This window comes from Pollachius pollachius (genome assembly GCF_949987615.1).
Source record: "Pollachius pollachius genome assembly, chromosome: 3".
Classification (NCBI taxonomy): domain Eukaryota; kingdom Metazoa; phylum Chordata; class Actinopteri; order Gadiformes; family Gadidae; genus Pollachius; species Pollachius pollachius.
Window position 1 is genome coordinate 29,485,155 of NC_136936.1, and position 24,908 is coordinate 29,510,062.

General features: G+C 42.5%; 1 protein-coding gene across 2 annotated transcripts in view; it reads left to right on the forward strand.

Annotated features, from left to right (window-relative positions):
* The window catches only part of ttll4 (tubulin tyrosine ligase-like family, member 4), a 100,513-nt gene that overhangs the window by 9,978 nt on the left and 65,627 nt on the right, over positions 1-24,908 (forward strand). For both annotated transcript variants that reach the window (XM_079733501.1, XM_079733502.1), the window contains exons 4-5: positions 19,389-19,548; positions 19,757-19,833. In XM_079733501.1, coding sequence (XP_079589627.1) covers positions 19,389-19,548; positions 19,757-19,833 — 237 coding nt within the window. The remainder of the gene's footprint in view (positions 1-19,388; positions 19,549-19,756; positions 19,834-24,908) is intronic.

A 24,908-nucleotide genomic window follows, 5' to 3' on the forward strand; every position in this document is an offset into this window, starting at 1 on the left:
TAAAATAACCCCCATATCGAACAAAGTTAAACCAAGTGAGCGTGCCGTTCACAGACACCAGAATGAACGAGTTCACAGTAACGTTCATCAGGCAGTAATACAGTACGTTCAGTTCACGTTCTCCCAAAATATGAACGAGTTCATGAACTATCGTTCAATGAACGCGTTCAGGCACAACACTGGGTGTAACGGTACACGTATTTGTACCGAACCGTCACGGTACAGGCACTTCAGTGCGGTTACAGAGGTGTACCGCTGTTCGTAAATGTGGCGTACATAGCGTTAATATGGCGAATGTAAAGGCTTGTTTTGCAATGCAGAATTTAAAACTTGAAGTCGGAGTTCCAACCGGACCGTTTAGCCAAAGTATACTACTCCGACTCCGTAATCCGCTCAGCAGCTCTCCGTCGGGATGTCGGATACGCAATGCAATTTGCTGCCCGATCCATCTTATATGTTGACTACAAACCATGTAAGCAGTGTTGTAAATAAACCTCCAAAGCTTTTCAAATCATATTTGGTGTTTTATTGGTCCTTAACGTGCAAAGTTAACAATGTACAAAGTAATTAAGGTGCAAAGTCAAACCGGGGAAGTGATTCAGGAAATGATTTTGTTAGAGGACCAATCACAGCCCTTGCCGTCTCCATTGCGCCATGGACCAATAGGTCCATGGCGTCGACGGATAGTTAAAAAATATTGGATGCGCGCGTAAGCTACAGAGAGGGTCTCCGACAGGCTCTCTGGCTATGGAGAGGGCTCTCCGTGTCTACGTACAGCACTTTAACATGCACATTTGAAAAGGCACCATCCAGGTGTTACTATCACCATTGCTGTGAAAAAAAAGCGAGCGGTCCCAGCTCACAACACTATTTCAACAACCCGTTTCTGGGAATTCAGAAATGCAAATGCCATAACCAAGTTTATTGGTGTTTTCATTGCTGCTTATCTACAGGTTGAGAAACAAGCAGTTTTTTTAAAAATTTCCCCTTAACTATTAACTGTACCGTACCGTACCGTGACTTAAAAACTGAGGTACGTACCGAACCTGGACTTTTGTGTACCGTTACACCCCTAGTGCACAGGACTGGCTGGCTCCGCTTGGCAAAAAATAAAACATATTTGTTTATAAATGTTTTGAATTCTGAACACTGGACGTAGTGAGCTTAAAAACATTTAAGTGACCATAAGTGACAATAAAATATTTAATTTTACATTTTTTTGATAAATTTGAGAGCCCCCTCAAATTTTGCTTTTGAGGCTTTCAGGGGGACTCATGCGTAAATCAGGAAGGTCGAGCCCCCCCGGACACCCCCATGTATTTCGCACTCTGCTTCCAAGGGTGAGACGAGAGGAGTGAGACCACCCTTCGTCTATGAATTCAGTAAACCTATCATAGGTACCTGGTAGCATTATTATGATTTAACTCCACAACTCATACACCTTCCAGACAATGGAAGTATAAACTTGTGTATGTCTTCCATAAACAATGTAAAAAAAGCGTATTCTAAAACGAAAATTGAATACTTACTACCTGAGATAATCTTTATGGACATGAAAACATTTCTCCATAACGGCCGGGTTCATCAGGATTTCTCTGTGATGCAAGCTCAATCCGGAGTTTCTGTCGCCTGGAGGCCCTCCTGATCCTGTGACCTCAAATCCTGTTTCTGTACACGGATCGTTCTGGATCTCTAGACATCCACAACCATTTCCAGAAATGACAATGTAATCAACCAATCAGGGACTGTGTTGTAGATGATGAGGTAAATGGGGCAAACAGGAACCGTGTCGTAGTTGATGACGTAAACGGGCCAATCAGGGACTGTGTCGTAGTTGATGACGTAAACGGGCCAATCAGGGACCGCGTCGTAGTTGAAAAATCAGGCTGCAGCTCAAAAAACAAATGGTGTCACCCGAGAAATGAGTGGTTAACTTTTGCATCAGTAGAGTAAAGCCACAAGGGCAGTGATTGCAGAAATAGACTCAATTACAACTATCCAACCAGAATGAGCCCTAGAGGAGCTTCTTGCCAGAAAGCCCTTCTTGTTTATGCTGTGTTTCCGCTGAACAACGTGATGGCACACATGCTTTCTTACGCTATTTGGCTGAAGGATTTTGTCTATCAAGGCAACTGATCCCGCCCACTGAAATCGACGTGGGCGGCCAGAGGTATAGACTGGTCCTGTAGAGCAGTTGTCATCAACCTTTTTAAGCCCTTGATCCCTGACCTCAGCCTTGGTGAAGGCAAGATCTACCTATTGAAGTGTTGAGAGAAAAAACACAGCCCAGATTTTACTCCCAACTTGAGGCCTTTTATTTGTCTAATTGTATTTGAATTTGAATGTATTGGCTTTGGTCCAACTTTGATGCAACCAAAAAAACACTCTAACAAGCATATCAAACCTAGCTGTGTTGAATTTTACAATGTACCTTAAATTCTAAGTTTCATTATATAATTACATTTCAACACAAAAAATAAAGGCATGTGGGCTACTTTCCATTTGTATGAGGAAATAATTTTGCTCATAGTAACCAACAACAACAAATCAAAATACTTTAATTAATTAACTTTAATTAATTAATAATGATAATAAAAAATATAGTTGCAAGCGACCATGGGTCCTACTCTACTGTCTCACCGTTTGAGTGTTTAACCGACAGTATGACCGTATGACAGACAGAAGGACAGTATGACTGTCAGTATGACCGACAGAATGACAGTATGACCGTATGCCCGACAGTGACTGTATGACTGACAGTATGACCATAGACTGCCAAGGGCAGATAAGAGTATATTTTGAGAAATAGAAGTCTTCTCTATGTTGAGGTATGTGAGCTTGGTCGGTATTGTAATATGGCATTGGTATGCCTTAAAAACCAGAAGTTAACATATCAAAACAATCACCAACCATGTTTCTAAAGCATACTGTGTCAAAATCCACTGTCAAACGGATGTTTGCGAAATTACGCGTGTACCGCTTTAAGGCCCAGCCTGCATTGTAGAGAGGCCGCGGTTCAGAAAGGCAACGTCAAACAAATGCATCAAATTTTTATTTTCAGATATCAACTTCAAACTTGGCACAGCCATATTCGACAGCGGAGCCTACGTGTTTTTGACGCAATTTAAACATCTGAGATATGCATGTATTTCACTTTAAAATGTATATCTCTGCCGTCTTTAGCCTTACTGCTATGAATTTCACACCATATAGTCCCAGAGTCACCCAGTACATGTTTGCAGCTTTTACCACTTTCCGCACCAATGCAGTTAATGTGTGGCTATTTGGTCGAGTTATAGCCATTGCATTAAGTCTTAATGATCTGAACATATGGGTCAGACTCTGAAAGTTGTTTATTGCATCATGACAAATGGTGCATGTATAACAAGTTTCATACATATTGCACTTTCCTAGTGGAAATGGCAGCCTAATGAGTATGTTGCACTTCAAAGGCTTGTTATAGCGCCATCTATAGTTCATTCTGGCCCATCCTTGTTATCCCTCACTCATTTCACGAGTTCTACAAGCCTGCCAATCATAACTTTTGACCATGTCGTTTTTGAGATATGGCCGATTATTATTAAAAAAATAAATAATAATAATAAATATAACCGCAAGCGGTGATTAACGGGGTCCGAGCAAAATGAAAAGTCAAGAACACACTAATGGAAGATATATAAATATGACATGATTATGAAGGAAAGATGTTCCCCTTAATGCCATACTGTGCCTCGGCTTTCAGGTGAGTGGGCTGCAGAGCAATGGCCGAATGTCATGTTCAGCTTGTTCCTAATAGTCTAATCGTGATTCGAACTCTGAACCTAAGGATCACCAGTACAATGCATTATCCCATTGAGCATCTGACAAACCTGAAATGTAGCCTCATTCACATGGTGAAAATGTCTATGTATAAGCACACAACATCCAGAAAACTCCAAGCACACATTTCTCAAGTGAATTAAGGGGTTTCTTAAAAGCAAATACCGGAAAAATCGTTGAAATTCTAGAATAAAGTTACATTTGTAGTCAAGAACACTAACGGAAGAAATATAAATATGACAGTTAATTATGAAGGAAAAATGGTTAACAAAGAAGTTCCCTTTAAATGCCATACTGTGTCTTGGCAGTCAGATTCTTGGAAACTAATGAGCCAGAATGTTGATTGCTTGATGAGTTTCAGGTGCTGTTCAATGTTGTGCTTCTTAAATGGGTGGCAATGACAGAATGTCGTGTTCAGCTTGTTCATAATGCTCTAATCGGAATTTGAATGCTCAACTTAAGGATCACCAGTACAAGGCATTATCCCGTTGAGCCACTGACATTCCTGAACTGCATGAAGCCTCATTCACATGGTGAAAATGTCTATTGATAAGCACACATCAAGAAAACTCCATGCACACATTTCACAAGAGAATTAAGGGCTTTCTTAAAAGAGTACAGATCGGAAAATGTGCACTGTTAAGGTACGGCCACACTGAACGCGTTACGCATGTTAGAGGCGTTGAAAATCAGCATTCTTGCATAGGGAACCATTGGTTTAGGCGCGTAGATGTGTTGCACGCGCTAAAGCAGCGCGTTAGATGCGTTTTACGCACCTAAATAACGCGCCCAACGCACCAACGCGCAGAGTTCAAAAAATTGAACTTTTGACGTGCCTATGCGCGACGCTTAGCCGCGTTAGCCAATCAGCGTTGAGCTTGACCCGATGTCACTGGCAGAGAGACGGAGGATGCACGGAAGCAAAAAGAACATGGACGACCAAGTCTTCGTTTCAGTTTGTGCTGAAACGATGAGGAGGTGGTGAAACTCACCCAGCTGTGAGCGCCTACGGAGGATGTCATGCACTAGAGTTTAGATTCTCTGCCCGAGCCCTAGCCGACCCGCGGGCCGGGTCGGGCCGATATTTCACACCACTATCCTCGGGCCGGGTCGTGCCGGGCCTTTGATCGAGCGTTTGTGTTTTTTTTTTTTTTAATCATTGCTTTATTGGCCTAATCTCAGGAGAAATCTATGCCATAAACAGAAATATTATAGGCCTTTATTACACGGGTCTTCTCTACGCCGTGGAACGCTCCGTTCAATTGCATTGGTAGTAGTCCGGTAACTTGTCAACCCCAGCGTCTTCGGTTGCTAAGTGACGTCAATGTCTTTGGCAGACTATTTCTCTGCTAATCAACACTACGAATGCTGGTTAAGAAAACATTGTAAAAAGACCCACCATGTGAAGTTATTTTTTCGTTTTGGCAAGTAGTCGTGTAATAAGCGGGATAATGTATAGAATGTCGCCGGTCATTATCGAAAATAAGCCCCTTCAGGGCGAAGCAAGACACCTCCGCTGGGCGGGCTCATTTAGCTACGTAGGCGCGTTAGGCGCGTTGAACCATTTTTGTGACACACAATGATCAAGTGTCAGGTTAGGCGCGTTACGCGCTCAGTGTGGCCGTACCTTTAATGGTATCCACCTAATGATAGCCGTATGATAGTTATACATTAACAAAATGGTCATATAGGAAATATGGGCTGAGACTGGACGTTTGGCTTTTCTATGAAATTGTGGGAAAAGTAAACATCTTTATAGCAAAAGACCGGAGTGAAAAAGATGCATCTGATTTTAGAGATTAATATGATGAAAGAATTTTGAGTCAAGGTCAATCTGGTAAGGAGAAATAAGGCTAGTTCATAATTTTTTTAAATAGCGCCACCTTTGGGTGCAGTACCACAATTTGCGTTTATGGGTAGTGGGGGGTATTGGTATCCACCTAATGATAGTCTTGTTTTTTTTATACAACAACAAAATTTTCATATAAGAAAAATGAGCTAACTGCTCCAACTTTATTGGGCAATATTTCTCAAATGGAACTAAATGAAACATTCTGTTTGATTTTTGTGAGGCTTGGTCTAAAGAGTATGTGGCGATTTTGGGGAATTTTTGATCATTTTTGTAGTCTGTGAATCTTTTTATCACGTTTGGCTTTTCTATGAAATTGTGGGAAAAGTAAACATTTTTAGGGCGTAACTGGTTTAATGATCATCTGATTCTAGAGATTAATATTATTAAAGAATTTTGAGTCCAGGTCATCTGGTGAGAAGAAATAACCCTAATTCATGATTTTTTACAATAGGGCCACCTTTGGGTGCAAATTTGCAACAAATTTAGGTTTATGGGTAGTGGGGGTTATTGGTAACCATACCTGCAAATTTCAAGAGTTTTCGATTTACGGTATAGGCAAATTCTGACTTTTACAGAATTTGAGGAAAAAATTAAATGTTACAGAAACAGTAGGGGACCAGATTCCCTGCTCGGACCCCTAATAATACTAACAATTACTATAGGGTTCTTACGGATTTCATAGGACCCCTAATAATAATACTCAGGATTACAATAGGGTCCCTACGGATTTCGTAGGACCCCTAATAATAATGCATTTTACTTGCAGTGAGCAGATCATATGAAGTCCCATTGTTATGCTGAGTTATGATTATATTATTACATATATTATATATTACTGTGGAAAGTAACTATTGCGTTACTTTCAAGTATTTTTTTTTTTGTTTAAACATTTTATTAAAGAAAATGATGACAAAGTATGATGTACATTCAGAGACAATTACAAAGGCATTTTCAGTTTTTTCATATTATTATTTCTTCTTAACCCCTCCCATACCCACCCCCAGCTTCCTCAACATAACCAAAATTAAATAAAAAGAAAAATTATATATAAAAGATAAAGACAGACAAGAGCAAACAGACATGGACAGGATAGGACAAAAGACATGTATGCAAATAATTAAGCAAGTAAATGAATATGATATAAAAGAGAACCTTTAACAAAAAAGATACAAAGATGAATTATAATATTAAAGTATCTTTATATGTATATATATATCTAAAAAAAAACAAAAAAAAAAACAACAAAAAAAATAATAATCTGTCTCAATATTGTGTTATGCAAATAATGGAATTGTTGCAGTACTTATAACACCAGCTATAGAAGGCAGAGTTGTTTTTTAAACATGTTTTAAAACCACAGTGTTCATATATACGTCACTCCTACAGGAGAGGGCAGGGTGGTGGACATAATAATAATGGTAATAAATTAATGCAGAGTAGTGTAGTTTAATGTAAAGTATGTTTTGGGTTCTACTGTGCAATTTCACTCGCAGGCAGACGGTCGAAATAGTTAATCAACGGTTGCCAGTGACAATGGAATTTATCCGAGCAGCCTCGCAAAGCAAATTTAATTTTTTCCAATTTTAGAAAGGACATGATGTCACAAAGCCAAGATTTAAGTGATGGAGGGAGGCGGGATTTCCATAAGAGCAAAATGCTCCTTCGAGCGATCAGAGAGGAGAAAGCAATTACATTGGATTGAGTATTTGTTGCAACATTTTCAACTGGAAGTCTTCCAAAAATAGCTACATGAGGAGATGGTGGGATATGGATCTGCGTTATTTCAGAAATAACCTTAAAGAATGAATCCCAGAAAGTAAATAACTTAGGGCATGTCCAAAACATATGTGTAAGGTCACACGGTGAGAGCGAGCATCTATTACATTTATCTTCAACTGTATTTGGGTAGATTTTAGAAAGCCTGGACATGCTATAATGAATCCTGTGGAGCACTTTAAATTGAATGAGGCTAAGCCGCATACATGAAGAGGAAAGTTTGATATTTGTAAGGGCTTTACTCCAGAACCGATCAGAAAGGGTCACTTGCAGTTGGTCCTCCCAGTTCGATTTGATTTTTTCAATAGTTAATTCATTGGCTGGCAACAGTAGGTCATATAGGTAGGAGACATGTCCTTTAGGGGTGGTGCTAGCTAAGAGAATGTGGTCCATACCAGTTACGGTTGGGATAAGTGGGAATGTAGGTGAATGAGTTCTTGCAAAATCCCGTAGTTGAAAGTATCTAAAGAAATCCGAACTGGTTAATCCAAATATGGCTTGTAGCTGGTTGAAACTTGCAAATGACCCTTCCACATACAAATCTTTTAATGAGCGCAGACCCCCTCTGCCCAGGAACACAAAGCGCGGATCAATTCTGGCTGGTGCAAAGAGATGGTTTTTGCAGATGGGTGTTGATTGAGGAAGGGAAGACCACTTAAAGTGTCCCCTTATTTGAGCCCAGATTTTGAGTGATGCAACGACAAGGGGGTTAGATGTGTACTGTGAGTAAGGTAAGGGCAGGGTGCCGCATGCCAGAGCCTGCGGCGATGAAGATATGCATGAATCAGATTCCAATTGGCACCAGCTGCTCTGTGGGGATGTAAACCAGAGTAATAGTTTGTGCGCGTTTGCCGCCCAGTAATAAGATTGGAAGTTTGGCAAGCCAAGTCCACCTGAAGGTCTACTCCGCTGCATGGCAGCTTTGCAGATTCTAGGATGTTTACCCGCCCATATGAATTGAGAGACAACAGAGTCAATAGATTTGAAAAACGATCGGGGTAAAAAGATGGGAAGGCATTGGAAGAGGTATAGATAGCGAGGTAAAACGTTCATCTTGACTATTTGTACCCTCCCTGCTAGTGAAAGGGGTAAGTGGCTCCACCTTTGGAGGTCAGACTTGATTTTTGAGGTGAGAGCTGCAAAGTTTTGTTCACGGAGGGACCTTATAGATCGTGTAATGACGACACCTAAGTATTTAAACTCTGAGCTGGAAAACTTAAACGGGATAGACAGTGCTGGGATATCCAAGGCTGGCTGATTAACTGGAAAACATTCACTTTTTTGAACATTTAATTTGTATCCCGAAAAAGTGCTGAAGAAGTTAAGGATTGATAAGATCCGAGGAATACTAGACAAAGGGTTCCTTACGTACAAAAGCAGGTCATCTGCGTAGAGGGACACTTTGTGTTCTTTTCCCCATCGCTGGATGCCCAGAAAACCTCTTTCCGTTTTAAGTGCTATCGAGAGTGGCTCTATGGCGATGGCGAATAGAAAAGGGGAAAGCGGGCATCCCTGGCGCGTTCCACGGGAAAGGGAAAAAGTCTTAGAACGAGAAGTATTTGTGGATACCGATGCTTGAGGAGAGGTGTAAAGCAATTGAATCCAAGATATATAATTGCCTCCAAAGCCAAAATGCCGCAACGCGGTGAACAAGTAGGACCACTCCACCCTATCGAAGGCCTTCTCGGCATCAAGGGACACGATCACTTCTGGGTCAGAAGGGGAAGGTGGGGTGTGGATGATGCCGAGAAGCCTTCTAATGTTGGTGAATGAGTGTCGTTGTCTAATGAACCCCGTCTGGTCTTCTGACACAATGGAGGTCATAACAGTCTCCAACCGACGTGAAATGGCCTTCGCAAGTATTTTAACATCAACAGACAGTAACGATATCGGACGAAAACATGCACAGTTTAAGGGATCTTTGTCCTTCTTTAATATAAGGGAAATTGAGGCCTGGGTGAGGGTGGGTGGCAAGCAGCCCTGCCGGAGCGACTGCGTAAACATCCTTTGTAGTAATGGAGCTAATTTTTCTATACATTTTTTTTCCGGTCCGGGTGATTTATTATTATTCATCAGTTGTATTGCTTCGGTAATCTCGTTAAGTTGCAAAGGGCTGTCCAGCATCTGTCTGTTATCCTCTGAAATCACGGGTACGTCTAGTGCTGTGAAAAATTCAGACATATCAGCTTCATTATTGGCGGACTCCGACGTATAGAGCTGAGAATAGAATGTTTTAAAAATGTTATTTATTTCTACGGGGTCAGACGTAAGCGCACCGGTATTAGTACGGATCCGAGTAATCTGGTTGGAAGCAGTTTTAGTTTTCAGCTGATGGGCTAAAAGCCGACTTGCCTTATCTCCAAATTCATACTGAGTGCCTCTGGAGCGGAGCAGAAGTTGTTCAGCCTCTCTTGTTGTCAAAAGATCAAGTTCAGTCTTAAGTTTCAACCTTTCCTTGTAAAGGTCAGGTGATTGATCAATTGAGTAGCGATGGTCTACAGTGGCAATGGATTCTTCCAGTTTTTTTTGGCGCGCTCTACGATTTTTATTAATATAGGACGTATATGAAATAATTTTACCCCTAATAAAGGCCTTTAGGGTTTCCCATAATAGCATAGGGCAGATGCCTTCTGTGTTATTGGTTTCCAAAAAGAGGTCAATGGCTTCGGAGATTTGTTTACAGAAATTCCCATCAGCCAGCAACAGGGGATCTAAGCGCCATGTCCTATAATCTTTAGGCCTATGGTCAAAACGAAGGTCAAGGGTCACTGCGGAGTGGTCAGATACGACTATAGGTGAGTATTGTGTGGATATTACCGAGGGAATTAGTGTTTTGTCAATGAGAAAGTAATCTATGCGCGAAAAAGTACGATGTACGTTTGAAAAGAAAGAGTACTGCTTAATAGTGGGATGTAGAAGTCTGTAGGGATCAACATAGCCATATTGTTCCATAAAGGCAGAGAGGGTCTGAGACATTTTAGATGGTGTTGAAGTTCTGGAGCTAGACCTATCCAGTAGAGGGTTAATGACACAGTTCATATCACCTCCCGCAATTAGCACATGGGAATTTAAGTTAGGAAGAGAAGACAATAGGTTTTTCATGAAGTTATAGTCATCCCAATTAGGAGCATAGACAGATACGAGGAGAACCGGTTTCTGGTACAGTGTACCGGGGACAATCACAGAGTGACCATTTGGGTCTGCAATAATTTTGTCTGGAGTGAAATGCACGTTTTTCCTAACAAGTATGGCCACACCTCTCGTTTTCAGGTTAAATTTAGAATGAAAGATTTGTCCTATCCAAGGTCTAGACAATTTCTGGTGATCAATATTAAGTAAGTGTGTCTCTTGGAGAAACATTATGTCAGCTTTAAGGTTTTGAATGTGTGAGAATATCCTAGCACACTTGACTGTGGCATTGAGTCCACCTACATTTAGTGAGAGTATTCTTACCACCTGTCCACCACCCTTCTGTGAATGGGCTACGTTGGCCATAGCACAAAGATCGATATGAAGTGTAACATACCAGCACTGCAGTCTGTGGATTGTTCCAGAGCAAATGAGAAAAAGAAAAGGTAAATAAATGCAACATTGAAAGACACAATGAGACCGATGGGACAAAAAAATAAACTAACAAAATACACAAAACAGGAAGTTGGCTTACTTACCCCAGCCATGCCCCTCCCCACCTCCCCTAACCCCATAGCTTCCCTAACCCTTTGGTTATCATACCTCTCCACCAATTGCATTGGCGCACACTATTCAACCTTTACTAACCTTCACTCGAATGCTTAGCTTCTCTTCCCAAAATATGTAACAGTATCCCCATTATTAAGGTCAAACGAACTATAGAACAAAGAAATATTCCAAAGAACCTGGTCCGTAGTATAATTAGCTATACGTGTGATTAATAATACTCCATCCTCTTTAACAGCAACAGGCTTTGAGAAGGTGAGTGAATTATGAGCTTCTAGTGCTTGAGCGAATTTCAGTGCAGAGGATATCAAGCAGCAAGTGTCCAATTTACATTAGGCTATATTCGGCCTACAGCACAACATAAGCGAAACATACCTTCTCAGTAACGCAAACTAACGAGGCAGGAGCAATAACACGAGTAACAGCTCAGTTATGGCTAATAAGAGTAACAGCACAATCATAGCTCCTAAGAGCACAACATTTTCATCAATAGTAACGCAGCCCAACAGTATTGCCGAGAGGACGTAAGCCAAGTTAACATGACAGCTGGGATCGGCTCACCTGTTTGTTGGAATAGCCCGCAGCGTGAGTGAAGTCTAGTACCCTGAGTGGGTAAAGATTCATTCCGCTCTGCAATGGCAATTATTTAAAAAGTAAATAAAGATCTACGTTGTTACCAGATGAGTTGTTCGTCCCTTTTGTTTCGTTCACGGCACTCCCGATCGGGCCGCAGGCTGCTGGTGGTGGGCTGCGGCAAACACCCGGGCTTCTTCGGGCGAGGAGAAACCTCTCCTGGCCCCATCTTTCAGCACAATCGATAGCCTTGCCGGGAAGAGCAGAGATGGCCTCAGACCCAAGTTGTACAGCTCAGCCATGACTTCTCGATATCTGGTTCGCTGCTCCAGGACTTCTGGTGTATAATCCTCGAAAATCAGTACCGGATTCCCCCTGTATTGCAGTTTACCTCTCTGTTTGCGGGCCTCTCTGACGACCAATTCTCGCACTTGGTAGCGGTGGAAGCGAAAAATAACAACCCGTGGCTTACCCCCCGGGGTTGGTTTGGCGATGAGGGCTCGATGTGCCCGGTCAAGTTCGGGGGGAGTTGGTAGTATTTGGCTGCCGAGTAGTTCCACAAGCATGTCTGAAAAGAAAGTTGTCGGCCGGGGCCCCTCAATCGACTCTGGCAGCCCGATTATCCTGATATTATTCCTCCGGCTCCGACCCTCCAAGTCCGCTGTTTTAGCTGCTAGCTTAGCGTTGCTGTCAGCTAGCGTGGTGCACTTCTCCTCGAGCAAACGCATACGCCCTTCCAGCAGGTTAGCGTTTGACTCCACCGAGAAGATGCGCTGGTCGTGACTTTCTACTGTGGCTTGGGTCTGAGTCAGTTTCTCTTCCAGAGATGAAAATGCCATTTTAAACTCAGATGAGATGGCTTCTCTGTGCTCCTCCAGCAGTTCAGCTATGTTAGCAACACAGGAGCCACCACACGTGCCATGGGCCTCTACCTTTTTGGCGTCGTCTTTCTTGGATTGTTTGCCTGGTTTTGATGACATTTTGCCAGTTTTACATAGATACCACGTTAATTGTTCGTTGGTTCGTATTTGAAGAGGTTTGGGGTAGTTAAAGCTATTATTTTTGAAAAAGTAATGGGAGAGCAAAGCTAATGCGGCCACTACATTCCGATCCCCAACCGGAACCTCAAGTACATTTTTAAATACTCAAACGTGTCAAATAAACCATCTCCACCCCTCTTTAATCGGAACTCAAAATACATGTGCATATTCATGTGCATGTTCATGTTCATGCACTGAAGCATGCAACGTTGAAAGATGTTTGAATTACTTGACACCGTAGGGCTCCAGACTGTGACCAAATTAGTGGTGTACGGTATAAACGGTATAGAAAGTTTACCAGTGTGAATTTGCACTACGGTATAGGTTTTGACGTTACCGTGTGACCGGTAGACAGTGTTGTGTGTAACGCGTTACAAACTAAGTAAAACGTTAATACAGTAACGTAACTTTTTCATGTAAAAAGTAAAGTTACACGCAACTACTGAAAATATGGTAACGCAACGTAGTTCCTTTTTTCAATTCGGCGCAACGTTTCTTTTCCCAGGGACAGATTTGACAGCGATACTGCCTTCTCAGGCAGAATGCTATTGCGCAATAGTCGCTTCACAAGCTCTCATTCCACAACGTAATAGACAGACGCTGGTAGCTTGAAGCTGTCTCTGCATCTCTTCCACAGACATCACTTCCGCAGGCATTTTCCAAAGCCAGTCCTTATGACCAAAGAAGCCAGCAGTGGACCGAGATAACAAACGCTGTCACTGTTTACCTTTGCAAGGACATGGTTCCCTTTCAAAATGTAGACAGGGCTTTAAAGAGATGGTCAAAACACTCGATCCCAGGTACGCGTTACTTGCACGCACACACTTCAGCCAAATTGAGATGCCAAAACTATATGGCAAGGTCCGCGAGCAAGTGGAGAAAGAAATCGATACTATTAAACATCAGTGTTTTTCAGAGATGGAAGTAACTTGAGAAAAGATTTTGCATTGTTTTTTCATGCAGTTTAGCTGCCTAACCAGTATTTTGCCCCTTCAGAACAGGGGAGTTTCTTTCATAAATATCAGGGGCTTAGCCCAGAGGGAAAATTAAAATGTGTGCATAGCGCGCGTGTTTTTAAACTGTGTATTCTCTTGCCAGAAGGACTATCTAGAACAGTGGTTCCCAATCTGGGGGGCACCAGAGAGCCAAGGGGGGCGTGACGCATCTGAAGGCTAGAGGCAAATTGTCGTCCGAGCAGTGCAATTTCAGAATGTAGCAAATGCAGCAGCAGTGCGCCCGTACCTGACTTTATAACAGCTCATCCAAGCTTGAAATAACCATTTTATATCTCACGGCCCCGCGATTGAAAATATACCTGTCCCTAAGTCACGCCCCCCTTCGTTACCATGACGAAGTCGGACAAACAAACCAGACTCGAGACACCTCAAGACAGGTTTTGGAGAGGTTTGGGGCGAAAAAGGATTTAATTTCTTCCAGGATCAATGGAAAGGGACTACATTACACTATGGAGGGGTATAGTAGGGATCGACCGATAATCGGCCGGGCCAATTATCGGCGCCGATATTCAGCATTTTGACGCATATCGGCATCTGCCTTTTTTTTTGATCCGACGGCCGATAAGAGATCAATTTAAAACAATTTTGGGTCTGATGCAGCCGCGCCTCTCTGTCTGCTGTCACTACGCTGTCTCCAGCATTGTCCCACCCACAGCCTCATCTGATTGGTTACACGCTCTGGTTACCCGCAGAGTCACGACGGGTAACAGCCAATTAGCAGTGAAAGCTGTGCATGCACAGTGCCCACACACACACGGCGGAGAGGAGAAAAAGTTTTGTCTGGTTTGTTTTCGAGGTAAGTTAAGGCAGCAGCCTCTTCCGAAATTGTAATAAACATCCCAATCCTCTCCAACTCACAACTACTAGTAACATTACTGTGAGGACATTAACGTTATATAAACATAAGCGGCAACTCTGCTGATAATATCGATATGGAAATACTCCATGATAGTAGAAGTCTGTGTGTGAGTGAGAGAGTAAAAACCTAATAAACTTAATTCAGTCCAGTTTTATTGCAGGGAAGCACGTTAAGCGGTGGTTATACTTCTAAAACTGCGTAATGCGCTATCCAACTGCGTAACCACGGAGCCCCTCGAGCCCTTAGGCTTTAAGGTCAAGGCTGATTAGCTTTTAGCCTAACGTTAGCCCAGCAGTCCGCTTTCTCCTTCTCTGGCTCTAGATGCTCATCAGACTGTAGCGAAACTCTACAACTCACGACTACTAACGTTACTGTGAGGCCCAATATGTTAGCAGCAGCTGTCTGTTCCTATGATAAACACTGATTATTAAAGTGAAGATGCTGTATCACTTGAAACAAGGTTGCTGATACTATTGATAGGGAAATAGTCAGTGATAAAAGTAAAGAGAGAGAGAGAGAAATTCAGTTAGTTTTATTGCAGGGAAGCAAGGTGAGGGGATGGCTAGAGAATAGTGTGTGTGTGCGCGCGTAAGCCACATGAGAAGCTGCAGAAACTGACAGCAAAGCACCGTCTGTCTGAGAGATAACTGGTCGGGCAATAATGGCTGTTTAACTAGGGAACTATTTATTTAAATTTTCAGTTTACTTCATTAGAACACCCTTCACTTTTTTTTTTTGTTTGATCTTAAAACGTAAAAGATTAACATTTTAGTTCAGTTCAGGAAAATTTTAGGGAGCCATTTATTTGTTTAAATTGTGTTATGTTGCAAATCTGATAAGGTGTTGTGTTTATTAAACATATGCTTAAAGGCATTTAAATGAAGTTAAGTGTTGGAGTTTGTATTATTCAAAATTTTGACGCCAATATTTTCCCTTTTTCTGTAAATTAATATCGGCTCCAAATATCGGTTATCGGCCCCCTTGACTACTAATAATCGGTATCGTGTCGGCCCTGAAAAAAACATCGGTCTATCTCTAGGGTATAGTCAAAACTTTTAAACAAACTATTTACCTGTGCAAAAACGCCAACATATTCTTTATTTTGCTGACCACTTGTTTTTACATCCCAACAAAAGCCTCCTAAGGACTGTTCCTCTGCGTCTCTCTCGTAGATCGCACCATCTTTCAACGTCTTTGTTTAATGCGACAGCATCATCTTCTCTCACATGATCAGTAGCTCGCGGCTTCACTTTCTCTTCAGTTAGAACTGCTCATGATGATATTGCTGCGTTGTCTCTGTGGAGACAGAGCGCGGCATCAACACCTCTACCCGAACCCCCCCCCCCCACAACCGCGGAGCCGTCGCATTTACATCAGAATGAAACCCAAAAAACCGCCAATTTGTGTAGGGTCAGGGAGGGTAAATTGGGGTGCTAGCTCAAGCAACCTAATCGCAAACCTAATTAAGGCTACTTTTTAGCGTGATGCTGTTGTGGCTCTCAGCAGAGTGTTGCCAGAGTGTTCATAGTTGCTAGGGAAACCACCTGACATCGCCGCCCGGTGCACCTGTGTAAACTGCCCAGTTTTTAGAACGTCGCAGCCCGTCTCGTCGCAAGTTGCAAGTCATTGCGAGGCAAATCTTTGGTCTGAACTAGGGATGGGCATTCGATTAAGTTGTCTTAGTCGATCGTCGGGAGAATTAACGATCAATTAGTCGATTAATCGTTAATATTTTACATTAAAATTTAGTTCCGACCAAGTATAACAACACCGGGACTTTTAACTATACATGTATCACTCCGCTGTTTATGTTCTGCTAGCTAGTTTGTGTGTTGCTTGGCAACAGTTCAGTCCCAGTCGCGGATCCATTTGTGTTGGCGGTGCCAAATAAATCATTAAATAAACAAACAAATGTTAACTAATTAATGGTGCTTGTAGAACTGTTGTATAAAAGCAATATCACACTCGAGGTCGTGCTGTTGTGGTGAATATCAGCACGGCTGTGATTATCTTCGGCACAATCACAGCCGTGCTGATACAACGCACTCCCTCTCGTGTGATATTGCATTAGTATTTATATGCTATATTCAAAATGCAATGAAAATACAAAAACAGCGTGTTTTCCTCATTGGGATCTTTATTATTAGATGAACAACTCAGTTAAACCAGATCCGTTCAATAGTTATGCGCTACTCTGCTCTAAGCAACGGAGCCTGCAGCTCGAAGCCGGTGCTCATGAACATAACTAAAAATAAACACAACCCTAGTTTCTTCCCAAAATAATAACAATAATAATATAAAAAAAACAATCATGTTATAACTTAACCAAAAATATATTATACTTAATTCGGACAGGCTTTGCCAAATGTAACGCAAAATATATTAAAAAAAAGGCAGAGAAAGAAGGCTTAGTAACAAAGCTTCTGAAAATAGAACCAGTAACTCACACAACTTCAGCTCCAGTCTATGGATTTTCGAGTCGATGCTAGGCTGAGACTGAGAGCACGATGCACCGCCACTAACCAGGGTCGGATGCACGTTTTTCAAGTGGTACATCATTTGAGTCGTGGCCGTGTTGTACTTAAACACAGCTTTGCAGTGTTTGCAGTGAACTAATTCATTTTTTAAATCATAATGGTCCCACACCAGACTTCGCCGTGGCCTCGTCCGCTTCATGATTACTTTTGAAACACACAGACTCGCAGGTGACCGAGCAGGCCTGTGGCGTTTTTGTTTTTTTCAAATATTGCCCCCGTGTGGTTAAATGTTTAATTGCACACTGCATTAGTTTAATCGATGAAAACTTTACGTAATCGACGAAATTGTTGACGATCAATTAGTCGATTAATCATGCCCATCCCTAGTCTGAACTGGGCTTAAGGGCGGAGCTTAGCAACAGGTCAGTCCCATCAATTCGCAAATGCATTATTGCCATTCAGCGCACTTGTCGCCATCAAAACAAAAGCGCGCAACAGACTGGAGGTGCACAACGACTTTAGACTGGCTGTCATTCATATTACACCTGACATTCCAGCCCTGGCTGTGGGTACTATGCAAGCCCAAGGTTCACATGAATGTAGGCCTATTAATACTGTGCACTGTAAGCAGGCCTGCCTTAACCTGCCATTGGGCCCTTGGGCTGAGAGGTTTCATAGGCCCCCATATGTAAATACCATGTGTCTAGAGTGCAAAACATATTAGTGACCCTCTCTGAGCCACGTAACATCCCAATATATATTAGTAGATTATAGGTGACCAAATAATTTAAGGATAGACAAGGTGATTATAAAACCATGTTCCATGAAAGTTTGTTTTACCTCCATATTACCAAAAGAAAACGTGATCCGATGTGCAGAAACACAAAAACAGCTAATAACAGCATATTAACAAGTATGAGCTTCCTATTCGGCCTCGGCGGGCCTTGGGAATCCATCACACACGCACACACACACACACACACACACACACACACACACACACACACACACACACACACACACACACACACACACACATTGTAAGTCACCGCTGGTTAGCGGGGCTCGGTCACCGGCATCGCCGCTGGCTATCGCCGCACCGTTGCCACTTGTTAATGTTGACTTGCCTTCTTCATCATAAGGTTTGAAAAATCCAGTCAGCTTCGGGATCTTTTTCAGTAATTCTTTATCCCGAATCTCCTTCTCCCTTTGCAGTCTGCGTTTTTGCGCGCCATTCTCAAACTTTTTATTTTCCGACATTTTGCCAACCAGCAACGACAACCTTCAGGCCTCTCGTTTCAATCGGTTGAAACCACAAGCCAAAACATTCCTCTACATTTTGTGATAGGCTGTTGTGTCATGGTGCCTACGTGGGTCACTGGTAAATTGGGCCATTTGGAACCCTAAAGAAATTATATCAAGTGATAGACAGAGAATTCACAAATGTGATGCGATTTTTATTTTTATTTTCTTGGCTCATGATAGGCCTCTGATGTATTTCACGATTACACGCGTTCCAATAATTTCTTGGAGGGAAAAGTAATGGCTATACTTCCATTTAAAGAAGGCAATTTTTTTTATTATTTGGGCTAACCATTCCTGCTTCTTGTTGACTCACCTGTGTCGTTTTGTGTCCAACTCTGCATGCTTTCGAATGTGTAAACAACACCTCTGATTGGCTTATCGTGAGATGTTACCTCAGCCAATCGTCATCATTAATGCAATTCAGAGAGAGAGAGATTTGTTATTTATAACTCCGTTATTCCCATCACTGATCAAGAGTGAAGCGCTTCCAAAATTGAACATTGGCATATTTTTTTCTATAATTTTTCGGGAGTTGCAGGGAGAGTCTCAAAGATCGACCGGTTGATTGCGATCGACGGGTTGGCGATCACTGCTGTAGAGAGACAGGAAGTGATGTAACGTCATCAGGATGGTGTCACGGCTGGTGTTTCTTCACCAGGGATGTCAATCACTCATGTCTAAACTAATGCGCCAGTCACTGGCCAGCATTCCGTAAGCTGACCCTGTTAACTCAATACTTAGTAGAGGTTAAGAAGACTCTTAACAATGAAGTAGTCCTGGAAAGTTATGGGACCACTCTGGCGTTCCTCCCATCTGCTGGTTCACTGACACGGTGGACTGTTCATTTAGGGACCTCTCACCTAGTCTTTGGGCTAGTCTGGCTGACTCAGATGGTACCAAGTCTTTAGCTCCTCCAGAGACCTCACCTGCGTATTCAAGAGCTCCTCGCTTAAAGCTTACCTGTTCTCTTACTAGAACCTGCTTCCTGTCCTGCTGGAGCCGCCGTGGGGGCTGTGGCCAATCAGATCTCTGCCATCCATCTGACCAAGCTGACCATGCCCTCCTTATCTGCATCTTTCTCCCCACATCCCCCCCTCGGGGGGGAGGAGTATGACGGAGGCGCGAAGCTCTCTGGGTGAGTCGGATCAACTCTTTAATCTGATTTACAACTGGTTAGATGATGTACTCTACAATTGATCTACTAGGTTACCTTTTAAACTGGTTTAGTTGGTAACTTTAACATCTAGTTCAGTTGGTGACATGAATTGTGTGTGTGTGTGTGTGTGTGTGTGTGTGTGTGTGTGTGTGTGTGTGTGTGTGTGTGTGTGTGTGTGTGTGTGTAGAAAAGAGTGTTTTGCTATGCAGATGGAAGGTGAAGAGGAAGAGTTTCCTGAGGTGGAGAAAGGATGCGATGATGACGGTAAACACACATGATTCAACATACATGAATACACTACATGGTTGCATGTAGGGCAGGGGTCGGCAACTAAGCTTGGCCTCGGCCATTTTTTTCCCGCCAGTAAGTGGCAGGCCAGAACATTATCAAAGGCTAGTTCAAGTAATGTATTAATGAAAGTGCATCTGGAACTGCGATGCAGAACCGTCAGCTGGCTTAGTCATATGCCTACCAAGCACTAGAAGACTCTTAAAAGACATACATATACACAAGTGTATGCCCTAATCACGTAAATGTCATGCCTGATCACGTTATAAACAAAAAACGTGATTGCGATTATTGCATTAAAAAGCAAAATAAATTATTTAATAATGTAGCTGAGCGGGGGACATCCCGTTGGTATTTGAATGACTTTATTTGCTGATCTCGTCCCCCATAACTCTTAACCCTAAATATGAAGATAAAGTGAAAAATTTGTGCCGTTGTCAGCCTGGTTTTCCAGCGGAGTGTGCCAGGTAAAAGTGTTCGTAGAAAGGGTGTCATTATGCAAAGGCCACGCGTAACGCCGCTCCTCCTTTCCTGTCGGCATATTTGGCAGTGTATAGGCCGTCTTATGCACGCCTTTTTCGCTGCGCGGGGGGGATGGTGTGATCTACGAGAGAGATGAAGAGGAACTGTCCTTATGAGGCTGTTGTCGGGATTAAAAACAAGTGGTCAGCAAAATAAAGAATATGTTGGCGTTTTTGCACTTACACTCAGACGTGAACTCAGCATGCGGGTGTCTTCATTCATAAAAAAAAGACATTTGGGAATATGCAAATTATTCTAAAGAGGTCTAGACTCCGTGCGCAGCCCCACCTTCTCCAGTGAACCAAGAAAGGCCGCGCCGTGACGAACGGGGGATTTTACCACTCGGTTTTACACAGGAAACTTGAGATAAGACGGTGAAATCGTCGGGCGTGCCAAGCTTCGACCAAACCGGCTTGGCAGTGTAGAAAGGCCTTATGCTGGGGAGAGGGCATTAGTGCGCACCTAAAAAAGCAGCCAACCAACACTTCACACAACACACGCACACCACGGCGGGTGCTGACTGACTGCACACACACACACACACACACACACACACACACACACACACACACACACACACACACACCACAGCGGGTGCTGATTGACTGCAAGCACACGCACATATACACACACCATGGTGGGTGCTGACTGACTGCGCACACACACAAACCTCCGTTCCTAGCCTACTCACCGTTAGAAGAGCTGTAGGCGAATTAGCCTCATCAGAGACTCTACTTGCGTTAAACAGCCTCAGAGCTTGTCGTCTCAAATCTTTTGTGGACTTTTGTCAACAGCTCCTGCCTTTCTCTGCGTGCAGTGTCACACAAAAATACGTAATGTTGGGTCGCCATGGTTGTTGTATATAGGCCATAGAGGGGGGTTCCGTTTCATTTCATATTGCATAGTTTCCAATAACTCCCGCTCAGCCCCTCGCAGCTTATGCGTGACCGTGACGAGTGTGTCTCTAACCTTCCGGGAGTAGTAGCAGGATTCATACATACATTTAAATTCAAAATACATTTAAATTCAAAAACGGTTGTGAAAGAAAAAAAAGTTCACTGTATCCAGCCCTTTACCTTTAAGCTAACAGGTATAGATATACAAAAAATAAATAAATAAAATTAATATAACTTCAGAATAATCTGGCGGGCCAGATATTATGTCTTGCTGGCCAACTATGGCCTGCGGGCCGCCAGTTGCTGACCCCTGATGTAGGGTATTAATGTCAGCACAGTTAAAGGGGTCATATTATGCTTTTTCAGTTTTTCCCTGTGCTTCAATGTGTCTGCTAATCTACAAAACTCAGAGTCCACGCCAATGGTAGTTCTCCTACAGAAAACATCTCTTGTTTGCATTTAGCATTTACCGTCTCTTTGTGATTACACCAAGTCACGGAAGATATCCTCATACAAAGCTAGATAGAGAGTAGGCCATTGGGGTTCTGGCATCGCCCTGTCTAGAAGACGCTGTTATCAGTGACAACAACCTCACTGTAATTTACTAATTGATTAACCTAAATGTGAGTCACCTTTTGTAACTGTTGACGTTTTCTACTTTGCTGTGCATTCTGGCGCAGTTTACACTTAAAGGGGAACTATGCAACTTTTTTGGCTTAATTTACCTTAATATAACAGGTTAAGAGTCATTGTGATGGTTCTATAACACTTTATGGGTCAATTGCTCATCTTGGCGGAAAAAGGGAATATGAAAGTTTCTGCCGGCGACCTGCCGCCCACTCTCGCGGGAGTCTCAGGTCTCGTGAAGCACCAAATTGCTTTACGGTGCTACAGACCCACAAACACAGAACCGGCTCGATATAAACACAAGTAGCGAAGGAATTGTTACATTCATCATGGATCAGCCGACTAAAAAGAGACAGAGAAACCCAATGTCAGAGAAACAGAAGAAGAGAAAAGGGAGACTGACCGACAGAGAGCCCAGACACGATTAAACGTTGGGTGAGCTTCTCAGGAATAGCGTCAACTGAAAGAAAAATAAGACAGCATTCGGATGCCGACTTTCCATGGCCGTGTTGCTCTTGAAATTGTAAGTACCCTGGGGTAAACTTTGTATTGTGGCTTTTTGATGTTGATAGTCTCTGTAAAAATGTGTTTGCTCGACCGTTTTGTTGTGAGCCCTGTATGTTTCTACCTTGCTTGCTTGCTGGGGTGTTAACGTACTCACTACCAAACACATTACCTTTCTGGGTTGTTTTGCTTTTCGTCTGTCTCCTACCCCAGATACAGGCTCAATCCCTGAATCCAGGTTCTTGTTTATTTAGATCACTTGACCGCTATTCGAATGCCTCCGATTTTTCCAAGAGTGTATAGCCTATATCATTTGATATGTCCGGCTGGCCATATAATGCAGTACCCTGCACGAGAGCTGCTAGTTAGCAAATATTCGTCGGAAACAGAACTGTTACGATACGTGAACCTCCGTTATAGCTTTAGCCATGTTATAACTTTGGTGTAGTTCCCCGCTTGTAAACATGTTCATGTAAACATGATCTGTAAAAAGATTGCTTTGTATTTTTTCTTAGTTACAAGCGTTGGCAAACAGCATTGTTATGAGGCTTGATGCTTGATGACCCAAGAAGGCTCGGCCTGCCTGCCCCGGTACAGCCGCCACCCACATCCGAACTTGTGCTGGTACAAGTGTCACGAGGAAATACAGAGAACCCTCAAGAAGATGCTACACAATAGCCGTAAGGCAAAAAACAAACTATGAACCATGAACTGTCACTTGCATTTCTTTCAAAATCCTAAATAAATATTTTTCTAACCAAAGTGTGTATTATTAAACAAATGAAAGAAAGGTGGTGAAAACATCTGTTTTTTAAAACAATGGAAACATCTTAAAACCATATATAATAATATTTATTTATAGTGTTTATTTGCAAGCATTTACAGATAAAGATAAATGTCTACCTAATCTTCCAGACACAGCATCTGCCTATGACAACTCTCCTGCGGGGATTAGCGACAGCATACCGTCTCGATCTCTGAATCCATTTCCCTGTAAATCCGTACACAAGTGACGTACTTGAGCAGATACATAAATGTACGATTGCTGCGCAAATTGTTCATGCTATCGTTATGTATTATGTTGGCCAACACTCTTACACTGATCGTTCTGTTCAACAACCAAAGATAAAACAATTCTAATCCAGGATATAACATCTCCCCGTCAACTATAAAAAAGGATGGGTTTATTGTTCTAACACATACACCCTTTCGAAATGTATAACCTTGTCCAGTCTTTATGAACATCTACCTCGGCCATGGCTCCACGCATTCGCCGGCTTCTTTGAAAACAAATGCACATGGCTAGCGTAGAAGTGGATGGGGAAGGGTCGTCAACGAGTTGTTACGACAGTGTTGTAAAATATCTCTTCCGAATCTATAGGGGGAGCTCAATGCGAGCGCAAACCAAGAAAACAGCGATGAAGTGGCCAAAGTTGCATAGTTCCCCTTTAAATAAAAAATTAAAAAATATACACTTCGGTCAGTCAACGAGCATGTGGTTGTTGGCTAGATCAATAGAAATGATGGTTACGTTACATCTGAAATGTTCAAAGCTACTAGGGCTGGGCGATATCGACCATAACTCAAATCGTAATATTTTTTGTTTGAATGGCTGTAATGGGCTCGCTAGCCAAGCAAGCTAACTATCCACTCAGTTAAACGTTTCCCAAAAAACTCCACAGCGTGTTGAGGATTACTCATGTAGTTTAATGGTAATTTCGTGAAACTGTAAACACAATACAAACATAAGGTAAGTATTAATAAAGCTAAACAGTAAGCATAAAGAAGTAAATCTATAATTCAACACATGGAAAATAAAGATAATACTTACAGACGTTGCTTTAACAAACAAGAAGATGTAGAACTGCATCTTAATGGAAGAGCTGATCAAGCTGTCGATCCTGCATGCTCTCTATGTGAATAACGTGCTTGTGACTTCCGTTCACCTAACTAGCAGCCCCTCCCTTAGAGCATTCCCTCTTAAAGGTACAGGCACCTATGCCACATACATTACAAAAAACACACTTTCAATGCCAGGGGCAGAACACTCCCCACTTAGGGTCTTACAAGACTCTACATTATTAACAGAATCAGTCTTAGGAGACAGAAGCAGAACAACTTCTGTAACAGGACGAAAGAACGTCTTCTTGGTTCCACCTTTGACGACTTCCACTTCAACTTTCCGAACCAGTCCATCTTCTCCTGGAAAGGTGTTGGTGAGAATGCCCATGGGCCATTCATCTCTCTTTGCTTGACTATCTTTTAAGAGAATGATGTCCCCTTCTTGGAGACAAGGCTTCTTTCCTTGCCACTTGTGACGTAGCTGCAGGGTTTTGAGATATTCACGCCTCCATCTGCTCCAAAAGATGTCAGCTAGGCTTTGAACTTGCTTCCATTCCTCTTTGAAGAGATCTGCCTCATCAAAGTGGCCAGGAGGAGGAGGAGGAGTAGAACCTGTTTTAAGGGGCAGGAGCATTGCTGGGGTGAGGATGAGAGGCGACT